Source organism: Danio rerio, chromosome 2 (genome assembly GCF_049306965.1).
Source record: "Danio rerio strain Tuebingen ecotype United States chromosome 2, GRCz12tu, whole genome shotgun sequence".
NCBI lineage: Eukaryota > Metazoa > Chordata > Actinopteri > Cypriniformes > Danionidae > Danio > Danio rerio.
This window is the reverse complement of record NC_133177.1, coordinates 41,754,595-41,769,594: the sequence shown is the minus strand read 5'-3', so window position 1 is coordinate 41,769,594 and position 15,000 is coordinate 41,754,595. Positions and strand designations below refer to the sequence as shown.

General features: G+C 37.5%; 2 protein-coding genes across 8 annotated transcripts in view; both read right to left on the bottom strand.

The window, feature by feature from the left end:
- carmil3 (capping protein regulator and myosin 1 linker 3) overlaps positions 1–15,000 on the bottom strand; it is a 174,169-nt gene that overhangs the window by 146,031 nt on the left and 13,138 nt on the right. For 2 of the 7 annotated variants that reach the window (XM_073911468.1, XM_073911473.1), the window contains one exon: positions 2,438–2,568. The exons of 2 other annotated variants lie outside the window; for them this stretch is intronic. In XM_073911468.1, the coding sequence (XP_073767569.1) occupies positions 2,438–2,568 (131 nt within the window). 7 annotated transcript variants of the gene reach the window in all.
- LOC100333325 (tripartite motif-containing protein 16-like) lies at positions 3,702–13,331 on the bottom strand. The gene is made up of 6 exons (XM_002667832.8): positions 12,569–13,331; positions 10,854–10,949; positions 10,503–10,745; positions 10,250–10,409; positions 8,270–8,329; positions 3,702–8,187 (listed from the first exon to the last, which is right to left on the bottom strand). The coding sequence occupies exons 1-6, from the start codon at positions 12,950–12,952 to the stop codon at positions 7,562–7,564; spliced, it is 1,569 nt and encodes a 522-aa protein (XP_002667878.5). The 5' UTR covers positions 12,953–13,331; the 3' UTR covers positions 3,702–7,561.

Genomic DNA, 15,000 nt, shown 5'->3' with positions numbered 1-15,000 from the left:
TAAATTTTGTTCCTTCTGTATCATTTTGACTCCTTAAGTACTTGTAGCCATTGCCTGATTTTATGAATCATGGTTAAATTCATCTTTAATGTTTAAATGATTGCTCTGAGTAAATTTATTTATTTATTTATTTTTGAGTGAACTATCCCTTTAACAAGTTAGCGTTATTTCCAAGTGCGTTAAATCGAAGTTGAAACACAGAGAGCGCGCGGCTGGGAGCAGGACAGTAAATACCGGGTTAGTAATAGGGATTAATTACCGAAGGAAGATAATAATGTGTGAAGGTAATTAACAGTGAGAGCGCTCCAAATGCCAAACTGCTAGTGTGTGCTCAGTGTGTCATTGTATGTGTCAGTCAGAGTGAGGACGAATCCCCCGTGCGCAATGATGACGGCCTCTATGATGAGTGTGTTTTCAATCAGTCATTTACACACACACACACACACACACACACACACACACACACACACACACACACACACACACACACACATCATGAATGTAACTGAAGTGAAGTTGTGTCTGCACCAATAGGCAAATGTGTTAAGAACTTAAAGAGCCCATATTATACATGAAATAAGGTCATATCTTGGTTGTAAGGGTCTCCAACAACAGTCTAATATGCATGCAAGGTCAAAAAACACTTTCATGGTCTTATAATCTGCATTTATTTTTATCTAATTATCCCAGCGACTCCTGTATGAATCGTCCAGTGATTCATTTGTTCCCAAACCCCTCCTTAGCGCGAAGCTAATCTGCGCTGATTGGGCCGATGACAGTCTGTCGCGATTGGTCGACTGCCTTCAGTCAGAGAGGGAAATGGCCAATAGCTAATCAGCAATTTAAAAAGTAATCACAGTTCATACACGCTCGATAGTTTAGGCGTGGACTTTAGCTGCCACACTATGGCGAGTGGATAGTGCCACGGATAACCGAACGAAGGAGACAGTCGTGTACTCGCCATACCACACACACACAAAAACACACACACACCTCCGGATGACAACGCTCCCGCTTCAGCCCGCACCCGCCAGGTTTTAGCCTGAGAACCCGCTCCGTTTTCTGCCCGCCGCGCCCGGTCCCGCTAGAGCGGAGAACACAACCAAATATCACCCAGTATACAGTCCAGACAGCCAAGCTGTCTGTATACACACAGCACAAAGTACACAAAGCTCGTTCGTTCGTTCGCTCTCTCTCTCGCTCTCTCTCTCTCTCTCCCTCTCTCTCCCCGCGCCAGATTTCTGCGGCGCGGGAATACATTTCCGAATAAATCGCGGGAGCAGAACTCTAGCACGGAGCTCCATAAACAAACAGCACGCGTCGCGTTTTTAACGTGACTTTGCACGCGATAAGATAATATATCCTGTTAACCTGATACAGTACACGCGGTTACAAGTAACAAATCACAACTAAATACATTTGCAAGCTAGAGTCAACGAGCCAACAACTTTAACCGCACGTACTTACACTTGAGAAATGTAGGAAGAAACCCATCCTGACGTCCATCAGTTACTCTTTACTGATCCTTCCTTTAACAAACTCAGATGAAGTATTCTTTGTAGCATGTAGCTTCCAGAAGTTTCCAACTGCTTGGTTATAATGCTGATGTTTCATCTTTGGGTAGAGACTCAATATATCCATCTGCAGTGTGACTTCAATCGACCGGCATGTTTGTGTTTGTGGGTGTGCGTGTGTTTGTGGGTGTGTGTGTGTGTGTGTCTGGGTTACTGCGTCAGAGGGCGGGGCCTCAGGTTTGAAATCTCCCGGGTTTGCGCGTGCACGTGAAAAACTTTGTTTCGTTCGTACGTCATGGCGAAACACCTAATGAGTCGGTATCAAGGCGACTCGTTTGAAGCACTATGATTCGACTCTTTTATAGATGAATCAACAGTTTTAAACACTGTATTCTTACAGATTTAAGCCTTAGCTGGATACTTCACTTCACTTAGAGCTGTGTTACACACTACATGGAGGGGAATTTTCAAAAACCCATAATATGGGCTCTTTAAAGTAAGTCACATCCCAGTCACATCAAAAATGAGAGCAGCATCAATCGCGCGCACACACAACACAACTACCTACACACGCGCGCTAACACTGCAGGCAAACATAACAAACACACACGGGAACGCAACTCATCCATTTGCACAAATTTAGTCTTTTGAAGATGGACACGAAGTGACTATGATTAAATCCACCATACGTGCACATGCTCCCGCGCGTAATGCATGATTAAACATTTTTAATCATAATCAATCTGTATGAGAGATCATTACATCTACAAATCTGCCACCTTATGAAACATTCAGCGCTGTGAGGATTTCAAACCACTAAAACACAAAGCACCGGCCGAGAGCGGGAACGCGCTTAACAAATCCCATGGTCGAATGTCGGATAGGAAGAGAGAGAGAAAAAAAGAGCTATTGGGTTTAATCACCTGTCATTTCCCGACTCACGGTGAGAAAAGCGGTCGCGACGGTGTCTTTGGATGCCATGACGTCCAGCGCCCCTTTCCTCTTCCTATTCAAGCAGGAGCCGCTATAACGCTCGCGCTGCCTCAGCCGATGCCTATAAACATATCATACTGAGCAGAGGCAGAGAGGGAGGGCATGAGAGAGGAGTTCAAACACAACTGTGCATATATCTATGTAAAGCGATGAATTAATAATGCAAAGCAAAGGTTTTTGTGCTTGGATGAGAACATGACTGTATTATTTTTTCACTCGTGTTAATAATACATGGAGGCATGATTCAGATAGATAGACAGAAAGATGGATAGATTTGTACTCCAAATTGAATACATTTCAAAATTCACATACGAAGAGTAGTCTACACATTCATGAACTTGTTTTCATTGTATTTAAATGCACTTGGTAATAATGTGAAACTAAAGTATTTGCATTATTGTAAATCACTGTTATAATAATTATATGCTTTAAAGCACACTCATTAGTAGAATGCTATATTTACATATCACATTGGTCTTTTACCATAACAAATGTGTACTTACAATATGTACTTAAAACATTCATTCCTTTTCCTTCAGCTTAGTTCCTTTATTCATCAGGGGTTGCCACAGCGGAATGAACTGCCAACTTATCAAGCGTGTTTTACACAGCAGCTGCCCTTCCACCTGCAACCCAGTACTGGGAAACACCCACCCACAACCACACACACATACAGCCAATTAAGTTTTTTTTAATTGACCTATATAGCGCATGCGTTTGGACTGTAGAGAAAAGCAGAACTCCCGGAGAAAACCCATGCGAACACGGGAGAACATGCAAACTTCACATAAAAATGCCAACTGACCCAGCCGGGACTTGAACCAGCAACATTCATGCTGTGAGGCGACATTCTTTTAATATACTTTATTTTGTCAAGAATATTGTCACTTTCAAGACAGAGGCTGAAATTTTACAAATTATAACTATTTTTAGACAGACGGATAGACAGATCTGTTGAGTTTGTGTATGTTTGTGGTTTAATACACGTTTGTTTGGTCTGATGCTAGCAAACATGGTGTACTCTTACATATTGACTGGCTCACAGCAGATTTGGAGTTTCTCCAAAATTATTGATTATTGACTCTTGCACTAAAATTTCTGTCCAATCAAACGCCCCAGCTTGACCCTACAACTGACAAACAACCAAAATTCAATTGAGCTAATTTAAAAAAAAAAAAAAAAGATGGGGGAAAAGAAGGTAAAAGGAGACATTTAATACATTCAGATACATCAATGCAGATACAACAGCAGATACATCAATGTTTGAAAGAAAACAAAGATATACTGAAGAATGTAGCCTTAGTTTTGTGGGCTTTAATACACATTTGTAAGCCGTGAGGCTAGTAAACATATTGGTGTACTATTACATATTGACTCAGTCACAGCACATTTGGAGTTTCTCCAAAAATATTGATGACTCTCGCAGTATACACTATTCAACTAAAGCGCTTTCTAAAATGAGTTCCTGCCAAGACCTACAACTGACTAGCAACCAAAATTAAATTGAGATAATTAAAAGTAGAGAGTTGAAAGAAGGAAAAAATGTGGCATTTAATACATTCCACCAAAATATCCTGTTTCAACAGCAAATACATCAATGTGAGAAAGAAAAATATATACTGAAGAATGTAGCCTTAGAGTTCTGTGGGCTTTATTACACATTTATTAGATGCTAATAAACATGCTGGTGTACTCTTACATATTGACTCACTCAAAGCAGATTTAGAGTGTCTGCAAAATATTGATGACTCTTAAGCTGAAATTTCTGTCCAATCAAACGCTTTCTGAAATGAGTCCTTCCCTGACCCTACAACTGACTGGCAACCAAAATTCAATTGAGCTAATAAAAAAGTTAAAAAATAAAAAATAAAAATGAGGAAAAAAAACTTGAAATTTAACACATTCCACCAAAATATTCAACAGCAAAAAACATCAATATGAGAAAGAAAACAAAGATATATTGAGAGTTTTGTAGGATTTATTACACATTTGTTAGCTCTGATGCTAGTAAACATATTGGTGTACTTATATTGACTCACTCACTGCAGATTTGGAGTGTTTCCAAAAATATTGATGACTCTTGCACTATAGAAATTTCTGTTCAATCAAACGCACTCTAAAACAAGGCTCTGCCAAGACCTGCAACTGACTAGCAACCAAAATTCAATTGAGATAATTAAAAATAGGGGGTGCCATTTAATACTATTGCACCAAAATATTCTGTTTCGACAGCAAATACATCAATGCGAGAAATGAAACAAAGATATACTGAAGAATGTAGCCAAAAAGTTTTGTGGGCTTTAATATACATTTGTTAGACTGGATGCTAGTAAACACACTAGTGTACTCTTACATATTGACCAGCTTACAGCAGATTTGGAGTTTCTCTCAAAATATTGATGACTCTTGCACTAAACAACTTCTGTCCAATCAAACGCTCTCTGAAACGAGTCCCTCCCAAGACCTACAACTGACTAGCAACCAAAATTCAATTGAGCTACTAAAATAAATGAGGGAAAAAATAAGAAAAAAGGTGAAATTTAATACATTCCACCATAATATCCTGTTTCAACAGCAATGCATGAATGAAAACAAAGATATACTGAAGAATGTACCCTTACAGTTCTGTGGGCTTTAATACACATTTGTTACCCCTGATGCTAGTAAACACATTGGTGTACTCTTACATATTGACTGACTCGCAGCAGATTTGGAGAGTCTCCAAAAACATTGATGACTCCTGCACTATTTAAATTTCCAACCAATCAAACGCTCTCTGAAACGAGTCCCTCCCAAGACCTACAACTGACTAGCAACCAAAATTCAATTGAGCTAGTAAAAAAAAGAGAAAGTAGGTGCCATTTAATTCATGCCACCCAAAGCTCCTGTTTCAATAGCAAATACATCAATGCGAGAAAGAAAACTGTGCAACAGCAACTTACTCTAACAGGCACCTTGTTAGCAGAGTGACAGACCTCAGCATCTGCCTGCTGGGTAATAGCTTGGAGGAGGAGTTTGTGAGTGTAGCGGTTTTTAGTTTATATGGTGACTCAGTTTAAAAAATGGGTATTTATAGCAGCAGTGTGACTGTAGTGTCAATGTCCTTGGCAGCGAGAGAAATGGTTCTTTTCATAATAGAGTATTTTGAAATCCCCGTCACTCATAAAAGGATAATACAAGCTGCAAATGATGTCTGTGATTGGGCAGAACTGTAAGCAGGCTCCCTGAAGACTGAGGCGCACACACTCACTCTCCTTCTCTATGATGTTCTCTATTAGTTTCTATCCTTCCTCTACACACATTATTTATTTTTTATTTTTGCTGTGGCATTGCTTGCTCTGTTGAAACCGTGTCTGCCCTACACTTACCCCAAGGCTGATTTTTGTTCTGTTTGGACGGGTGGGCAGCAGGGGGAAGGGCAGGAGGCGACTGGCTTTGGTTTTGTCCCCTCGACCAAGCCTCCAGGCCACGGCATATTCAGTATCTACTCAATGAAATGATGCATGTGTGTGTGAGCATGTGCATTTGTGTGGTTTAAGGGAGAAAACGAGACTATAATTGTTGGGACAGTGGAAGAGTGGAGCCTGAGGGGGAAGAGTGACAGGAGGGATGGACGAATGCACAAAGGAGGAACAAGAAAAAGCAGACAATGATCACTGGGAAAGGACTGAGTGTGTGGATTTGGTTGGAGGATTAGATGGAATGACAGATTTGGGTTCAGATCAGCAGATGTGAAATGGGCAAATGATTTACATGTACAGTGCGTTTGGGGAACAGTATGTGCAATCATTTTAGCAATATTCAGGACATGTTAAAAATAGAGATAAGGCATGTTGTGATAGTATGTTAAATGGTATACATCTAATATTTTGAAGCTATCAATTCAATAGAAAACATTGGATTTTTCCAGTTTGACTAGCATTCTGAGATATTCACTAAACTTAGGTTTCTATGTACATGTGCTGATAAAAAAGGTGTAAAACTTATCTAGTGCTGCCACCAAGTGTCCACATACAAAAAAATAAAATAAATGAATCCCTCTCCAATGTATGGTACACTGAAAACAATTATTTAAAGATGATTCCTTGGATTTCCTTTTTTTTTTTTTTTACGTTAAGAGGTTATACACCAATTATTTGGGCTGAATTTAAACAAACTATTAAGTTGAACATTACTAAAATTAATTTGTTTTTTGAAATTCAATACAAATAAATAGTTTGCAACAGTTTTGCAGACATCATTTTTTTAGCGTATGTGATGCAGAATAAGATATGTTGACAGTGGCACACGTAAATACCACAACTTTTGCTGAGTTCAGACTGCACGATTTTTAAAGTAAATGTGTCAGATGTTTTCACGCTGCATGACTATCTGGGGTAGCATTTTTTCGATGCTGTGTTTACACTGCAAGATGAATTGGCGACAGGGTTTCACTCTGCATGACTTTAAGTATTGCCGACAACGTTGTCTCGGTCCCCAAACTACGTCTCACAATCAAACATATGCGAAAAGTAACATGGAAAGAACGCAAGGTCATGTAGTATATCTTTTGTTATTAACTACAAAATGAGAAAGACGACTTTAGTGGGGTAGAAAATGTACTTAATTTGCTCACCTGGCCTTTGAAGAGCAATTTCTCTCAAACCTTTTTTCCCTACATTTATTGGGTCCAATTAGACTGAAAAAATTACATAAAAAATAATAAATCACTTTTAACTTCTCCCCCAGCCTCCTGTTGTTCCTGCAGATACCCATTGATGCTGCTCTCTCATTGGCTGTAGGTAATTGCCGATGTTATGTTTGATCAGAACACATTTTACACGTGATGATTTTGAATCGCACAACAGGTCCAGATATTTAGCATGCCAAATAACTCGCGGGTGTTAGCGACTCATCGGTTATTCTCTCAGATCGCGTCTTCAATAGTTCACACTATGTAATTGATAAGTGCACGAGCACTGATTTGCTTGTGATTTCAGGCATTTGTTTGCGATTTCTCAAAACCTGTCAGCGAGTCAAAATTGGGGCTATAATCATGCAGTCTGAACTCGGCATTACAAACTGCCAAATTTAAATGGAGAGAAGGGAGATGTTTTAGATTCAAACTTAAATGGAAAAGGAAGAGACGTTATTGTCTCAGTTTTCACAGGATTGCAGAGTCTCACGTAAGAACCTTTCCCAGCCAGTCCAAACCCAGCATACACAGGCTCTTTAAAAACAGTTTTGTGCTTATAAATGAGACTCATGTTGACCCCGGAAACACTGTAAAATGCCAAGACCCCAGCCCTATAGTTCAAATACACTCCTATTTTGGGTGCACGAGATTCGTGCTTTGTAAATGTTGTCTTATTGTCATGCCAGAATTCATAGGTGGACCAGAAACAGCGCAGTCCCCACGAGTTGGCATTTCTCCCAAAAAGAGTACGTGGTTTGCCTTTTCTGTGGATTCCTTGATAGGACACAGCAATGCAGACCCAAGAACCCCCTCCAACCTCCACCTCCCAGTATTTTGAGGACCCTCTCAGGGCTTCGTTGCACAGGATCTGTGCCCTGCAGTTAAACCTCTGAGTGTGTTCAGGATAGTCCTGAAGCTGGTTTGAGGCCATCACCTCTTGGTTGTCATTTCTGAAGAGCAGATATTTATGCGCTGAGTTGGTATTGAAAGAGAGCTTTGTTGCATCTGAAATCAGACAGACAGACAGATGCATTTTAGTACAACCAACACAAAATGAAAGAGCTTCAGTTTTCTATTGGATACGTACACTGTAGAAACTCTTCTCTTGTCTTTGGCGGTGGTGATGCCACAATTCTAGTGTTTTTCACTGCAAAAGAAGTAGGTCTAAGATGGTTAAAATGTCACAATTACTAATCATATTATTCCAAACCTGTATCACCTTCAATCCTAATCTGCAATTGCCTCTCTGAATATCACACTAACTGTACCTAAAAAAAAAAAAAAATACTAACACTACTAATACTTTCCTTCTTAGACTTTACAGACCTGAAACTTGCCTATAGCACTTCAATATTCATTGTTGCTCTTATAGTTGTGTAAATTGCTTCCTTGTCCTCATTTGTAAGTCGCTTTGGAGAAAAGCGTCTGCTAAATGACTAAATGTAAATGTAAATGTAAATTGTCTTTAGAATGCAAATGACAATATAAAAGAAGAGGTATTTATGTTTCTCTATTGGTAGTGTATTAATCCAAAACACTGACATTTCAGAATGTTCACATGAATTGAGCACTTAATCCATGACAATCAATCACTGCAAAAAGAACAGATTAATTTAGGCTTTTATTCAAATATTATCAGTGATCAGCATTTAAATTTGGTCACAGACTCTTGTTTGACATGTACAGTAAAAACCAATCAAGGTAATTTTTGATTGTCATGCCAGCAGTTTGAGCTTCTACGTGTGGTTGAGTTTCTGTTTATGTTCACTGATCAAGGTTTTTATGTTAAAACCTCAATTCTATCTGTTCATTATATAAAGAATTTGTTTAGAAGTCTTGGATTAAACCATACAATTGTAATGGTTTTATTTTTTAAGTACCTTATGAACATCTTGAAGAATCAGTTTTGGGTTAACGAACATCTAGTGGGGTGGGGGGTGTAAATCTCAGATTTGATAACTAAAAAATCTCATTTGATTTCCAAAGATTATAAAAGTATATACATTTTTTTATTTTGGGGGAACAAACTCTTTAAAGTCTGCAAAAACCGGATGTTGCTGAGACTTTTATTTCAGTGTGTTGAGGTACTTCCAATTGAAACTATATTAATTGATATATGGGATATTCTACCAGAAATTTATATTATCTGTCCCTGCAATAAAAATAACAAAAATACAGTGAATAAAAAGTATTTAATCCCAAAAACTAGGTCTGAAAAAAATGGACTGATGATTGATTTCTGTGAGTTGTTCTGTAAAGAAATGTCATTTATTTGGTTCTTAAATTATTTTTATATTAAAAACACTTTACAAATGTAAAAACTCTGTCATTGTCCTTGTCCTCAGCCCAATTGAACCGACAGTTTTAATAGTTTTATGCTTTGCCAAAAACCGATATTTAGGAAAAAGTACTTCAGAAATAGCAAAAAATAAGTTGTCATAAATCACATCAATCAATTAAAAACATGAATTAATAAATAACTTCTACAAATAAATACTACAAATATATAATACAAATAAATGTCAGTCATGTCACATTTGCATCAAATTTAACATACAATGCGTGCAATACACCTTTAAGGCTACGACTTGTAAGTGACATCATTTGACAGAGAGGAAGCTGACAGTGATTAAGGATGTGTTCTATCATTAAATTGTATGATTTTAGGCTTGTTTTTGTATGATTTTTGAAGTCACGCTCTGTCTCGTTTTCTAAAAGTGAAAATGTACATTTCTGGTAGAATGTCCCATATAACTTACACAATATACTGAATAGGGGTGGGGCTTTATTTTTGAATATTTCCCTCTTAGCAAACTAACAGTAAGAGGGGTGTGGTTTAGAATATTGTGGCTGAAGCTGACAAGCGGAAAAAAGTGAAGGACTGCCACTCCAATAGAGAAAGCAAATGATCAGACTTTGAAAACAAAATATGTGGACTAAATTGAACAGATTACTTATTCACTTTAAAAATAGCAATATTCATTAGCATTCAGAATCTCTTCAAGATGATTTACAGACAATATAATCATGAACAGTATTTAAATAAAATACAACAACTTCTACTAACCTTTTCTGGAAACTCTGAGTAAACTCTGCTTGCTGGTTGTGTTTAGCTTTTTAACCAGTTCATCAACAAACATGGAGTCACGCTCAAAAGAATTGTATGGATGAACATGGAAGACGAATGACTGTTTATACGCAGTCAGTAAAGGCATGAACACTGCACTCTGTAGAAAGTACAAACACATTGACAACTGTAACATTTTACCAGACACTCCAAAAGGCATCTATCTGCTACAACAGAGCCATTGTTTCTATACCTGAAGAAAGCGAACATCATTGTTTGACTGAGACAGCAGCTCCAGGTCCATAAGATCAGTATTTTTTGCCCTTATAACGCTGATCTCTTGCTGTAGGATCTGTATGAAGCCCTCTGCTTGCTTCACAGCAGACTTTGCCTGACCCTGGATCAGAGCTGTCACTTTGTTTTGATTGTCCTTCATAGATTGGATCAGCTCAGTGAAGCTCTTCTCATTGTTCACCAGTGCCTTATTTTCTGAAGCCTAATCATGAAGAAAGAGTAGAGTGGATGTTCTTAAATTAGCTGTGAAGGCAATATCATACCATTAAAAATGAAAAGATACAAGTTCAAAGGAAAAATAAATGCTAACCCTGAAAACCTCAATGGCTTGTTTCAGCGCTTGCACGTCTTTCTCTTTTGCTTCAATTATGTCAATGGCCTTCTTCTGCAACTCCCACAGCTTACCCTTAAAAACAACTAGCAATTAAAATCAGTAGGACAAAAAGAACTAGTGTTTTGATGCCTTCATCTAAGCCAGAACTGCAAAAGCCAGACTCATTGCATGCATTCCACATATAAGAAAAATGTCGGTCACTGGTACTATTCTGGTTTTAAATCATGGTGACATTATCAGCAACAGTCAATAATAAAATCTGATTTCCAAGTGCCAACAAAATAAATATATAAATCAAATATATTCAATACATAGATTTTTGTAAAAATCCATGCAATACAAACATAAAAATATATATTAAACAAAAAAAAATTTATTGGAAAAAAAATGTTATGTGTAATGACAATAGAATGACACAAGGACAATGTACTAAAATGTATTTAATATGTTATATAAAAATACTTTTTTAAATGATGGCAGCTTAAAGATGCCTCTCATATGGAGATTGAAGTCGCATGAATCGCTCAGGACTTCAACAGTGGACAAATTTGAAATTCTGTGGGTTTTGTACTGTATATCAGATTTGATATTTATTATGTATTTTTTATTGGATTCAAGTCAGGTGATTGGCTGGGCAATTCTACAGCTTGATTTTCTTGCTTTGAATCTATTTGAGAGATTCATTGGCTGTTTTAGATCATTGTCATGCTAAAATGTCCAATCGGGTTTCATCTTCATTATCTTGATATCGTAGATGTTGGAATGAAGCACCTGATTTTAATTTACACTGACGAAGGGTAGATGGTTGCTGAATAACTAGGAATTTCAGCTGCTGTCTGGGCTTTTACTGCCTTTCTACACCTCCCTTTCTTCATGTGTTAATTCCTTTTTCCTGTGTCATTTTAGTTTATTACACATAACAAAATTTTTGAAAATGTAAATACTGTCGTTTTCTTCGCATATGGATTCTCACTGTATTTAAATATACATATGAATATATAACATTAAATTTAACGCACATATTTGTACTGAATAAAGAGTAAAGATGATGAAAATACTTTTTTCAATAAAATACTTTTTTGATAAAGGCTTTCACAGTTTTACTGTTTTTAAATTGAATCTGCTTATTTTAACAATGTCTGAATCATTATGTGAAACTGAAGAATGGAGTAATGGCTGCTGAAAACTTCGTTTTACCATCAAAGGAAAGAATTACATTTTAAAATTAAAATAGATTTAAATGTATTTAAAATATTAATACAGAACAGTTGTTTTACACCTATCTTTTTATTTCATAATTTTGTTTTTTTTTTTCTGTTTATTTAAATGAACTGGCTTTTTGGGTGTGGTTCAATAGGTGGTGGTAAATCCTGGCTAGTAAACAATTAGCTTCTAAAGAAAAAGAAAATACTTTAGTTATTGATAGATATTTTTTTAAGTTTAGCTGCCATTTTGTTTAGTTGTTGTTTACTATAATGTTTTTTTGTGTGTTTGTGTGTGACTCATATACACACAAAATAATATCCCAATATCATACTAAAAAAAAGCAGAGACATAATCGTAACCTCATAACCATAACGTGAAACCATAACATTCTTAAAAACATCTTCATTACCATTAAGTCCATTGCCATTAAGTCCAGGTTCAGACTGTTAAAGAAAGACAATCCGCATTTTAATGACATTACTGACCTGTTTGTTGGCCACCTCCTCTTGCACTGAGATGACATGATGACCTGTGTGTTTATCAGTAATGCACAGGTGACAGATGCACTTTTGGTCTGTTCGGCAATACACCTCCAGCCTCCTGCCATGATCAACACAGATGTTCTCCAGCAGGGCTGTACATGGCTCCATTAGTTTGTGCCTCTTCCCAACGTGCAAAGTGTTATGCAAGTCAAGATGAAAATCACAGTATGACTCCGAACACTGCAGACAGAACTGTTCAGCCTTGCGCTTTTTTCCAATGCACGACGAACAGTTTACATCTTGAGGTCCACTTGAATTAAGGTCTGGATCTGCTTCCTCCATGGCTGTGGATGTGCTGGCAGTGGCCATATTTGACTTGAGTTTCATTTCCTAGTAAGTATGATTATGGCACTGGCAATGCGGAATTCTAATATTAAGGATAAGGGTGTGGTTTCAGCCCGGGAGCAGGGTAGTGACTCAGAGGATCACAATTGACAAAACCAATGAAAGAAGCCACACTAAAACAACAAGCTAAAAATACATAAAGTACAATCAAAAAAATGATACAATCTGGGAATTTTACACACAAATATGCCTAGGGTTTACAGATAAAGGCTATAAAAAACAAAATGTTTAATCCAAGAGTAAAAGTTTCTTGTTGATAACAAGTCAGATATAAAAAATGGTCGAACTGACTCAAGCTGATTCACAACTGTGGTCTACAGAAAGGCATTTCTGAATGCACTGTCTCATTTTAAAGACACAGTTTACTAAAAAAAAAAAAAAAAAAAAAAAACTCATGATGGTATGGAACCAATTGAGGGAGAGAAAATGTTAAGTTCATTTTTATTTTTAACACAAAATAAAACATTTGTAAAATGCTGGAAACTTGCAATCATTGACGCAAACAGAAATAGACAAAAAATAAATTTAAACAGGAATATGAAGGGTGAAGGGGGGGTAAATGATCAGAGGATTGTCAGCTTTTGGTGAACCATCCCTTTAATCAGATGAGCTAAAGCAGTAGAACATGATACTGGGTGCCACTGCTGTCAGAACAGAGCTGAAAACAGAAGCTACAGTTTCCATGGATTCACCAAAATTGCACACTAGAAGGCAAAAATTGCCTGGTCAGTTGCATCATTCAAATTGTAGGGTCAGAATTTGGTGTAAATTACATGAAAGAAAGAATTTATCCTGCATTGTGTCAGTGGTTCAGGCTGATGATGATTATGTACAGCAGGGATACAGCAGTTTAGTTCCAACTATAGACTGTAAAAGATATGGACGTAGTATCCGTGACATCACCCATAGGTTTCTGAGGAGCACAAAAGAAGCTGCAAGTGAGCATGACCAACCGTTGCCATTTTGTTCATGCGTCATCGCACCGATCGGGGGATACCAAACAAGGGCAAAGAGGTGGAGCGTGAGCAGAGTGCAATTAAGTGCACACAGCATTCCATATCATCTGATAATTGTAGGAAATAATTCCAAAATGCAATTGACTGTGTAAAACCACATAAAACAAAACAAAAATACGATATATATGCCCAGTTCAGCGACTAATCAGCCAGAATCAACTGAGGTGAAGTGACGGCGACCAGTCAGATCTAGCGGTCATTGAAGTGGCAACGCCCGTAATTATGCAGACTTAATATAACTAAACATAAACAAAATAAATGAGTTATAAAAAAAACATCCCCCTCACAGCTGTCAAGAAGGGCAATATTAGCTATATGAACCAAAATCGTCCTTTGTACCAGGCTGTAAACACCTATTTTTCTTTTTTTTTCTGTAAAGTTGGCCATTTTAACAGTGGGCTTTATAAAAATTTGCTCTATTATGGAGCCAGGACTAGCAGAATTTGGATGAATTGCAGTTTCAGTTACTTACGTATTTTGCTTCATGAGGGAGAGCAGCTTGCCGCTCGGTTCCAACTCTAAATAAACACATCTGATCATACTAATTAAGTACTGCAGGCTTGTTTGAAATCTACAGGTAAAGGCTCATTTACACTACAAGTGACTCAATGTGGCAAAGTGACTAGCGATAGAAAGCAAGTGACTTAAGGCGACCTCTGTCTACGCGAGCGACATCGACCGTTGGTGACCAGGTGGGCGTGTCAAGCTACACAACAAAGTTGAGAATCCTTTAACTTCATGCAAATGAAGAGCGACTTTCTTTAGTGACAGCCAATAGGAGCACCAGCAGTGCTCACGTGATCCTCTCTCAGCTCGCTCAGAAGCCGGTTGTATTTGTAATGTATAGACCTATAGACAAATTACCGGTTTGTAAACATTCAGGTTGCAGAAAAAATTGGGAGCGCTACCATTTACAGTGAGTGAATGATATCCGATGTGGTACAGAGTTTGTTGCTGTCTTAGAAATAAGTTATATTGATTACATATTATATATAATATTTACATAATGGTTTT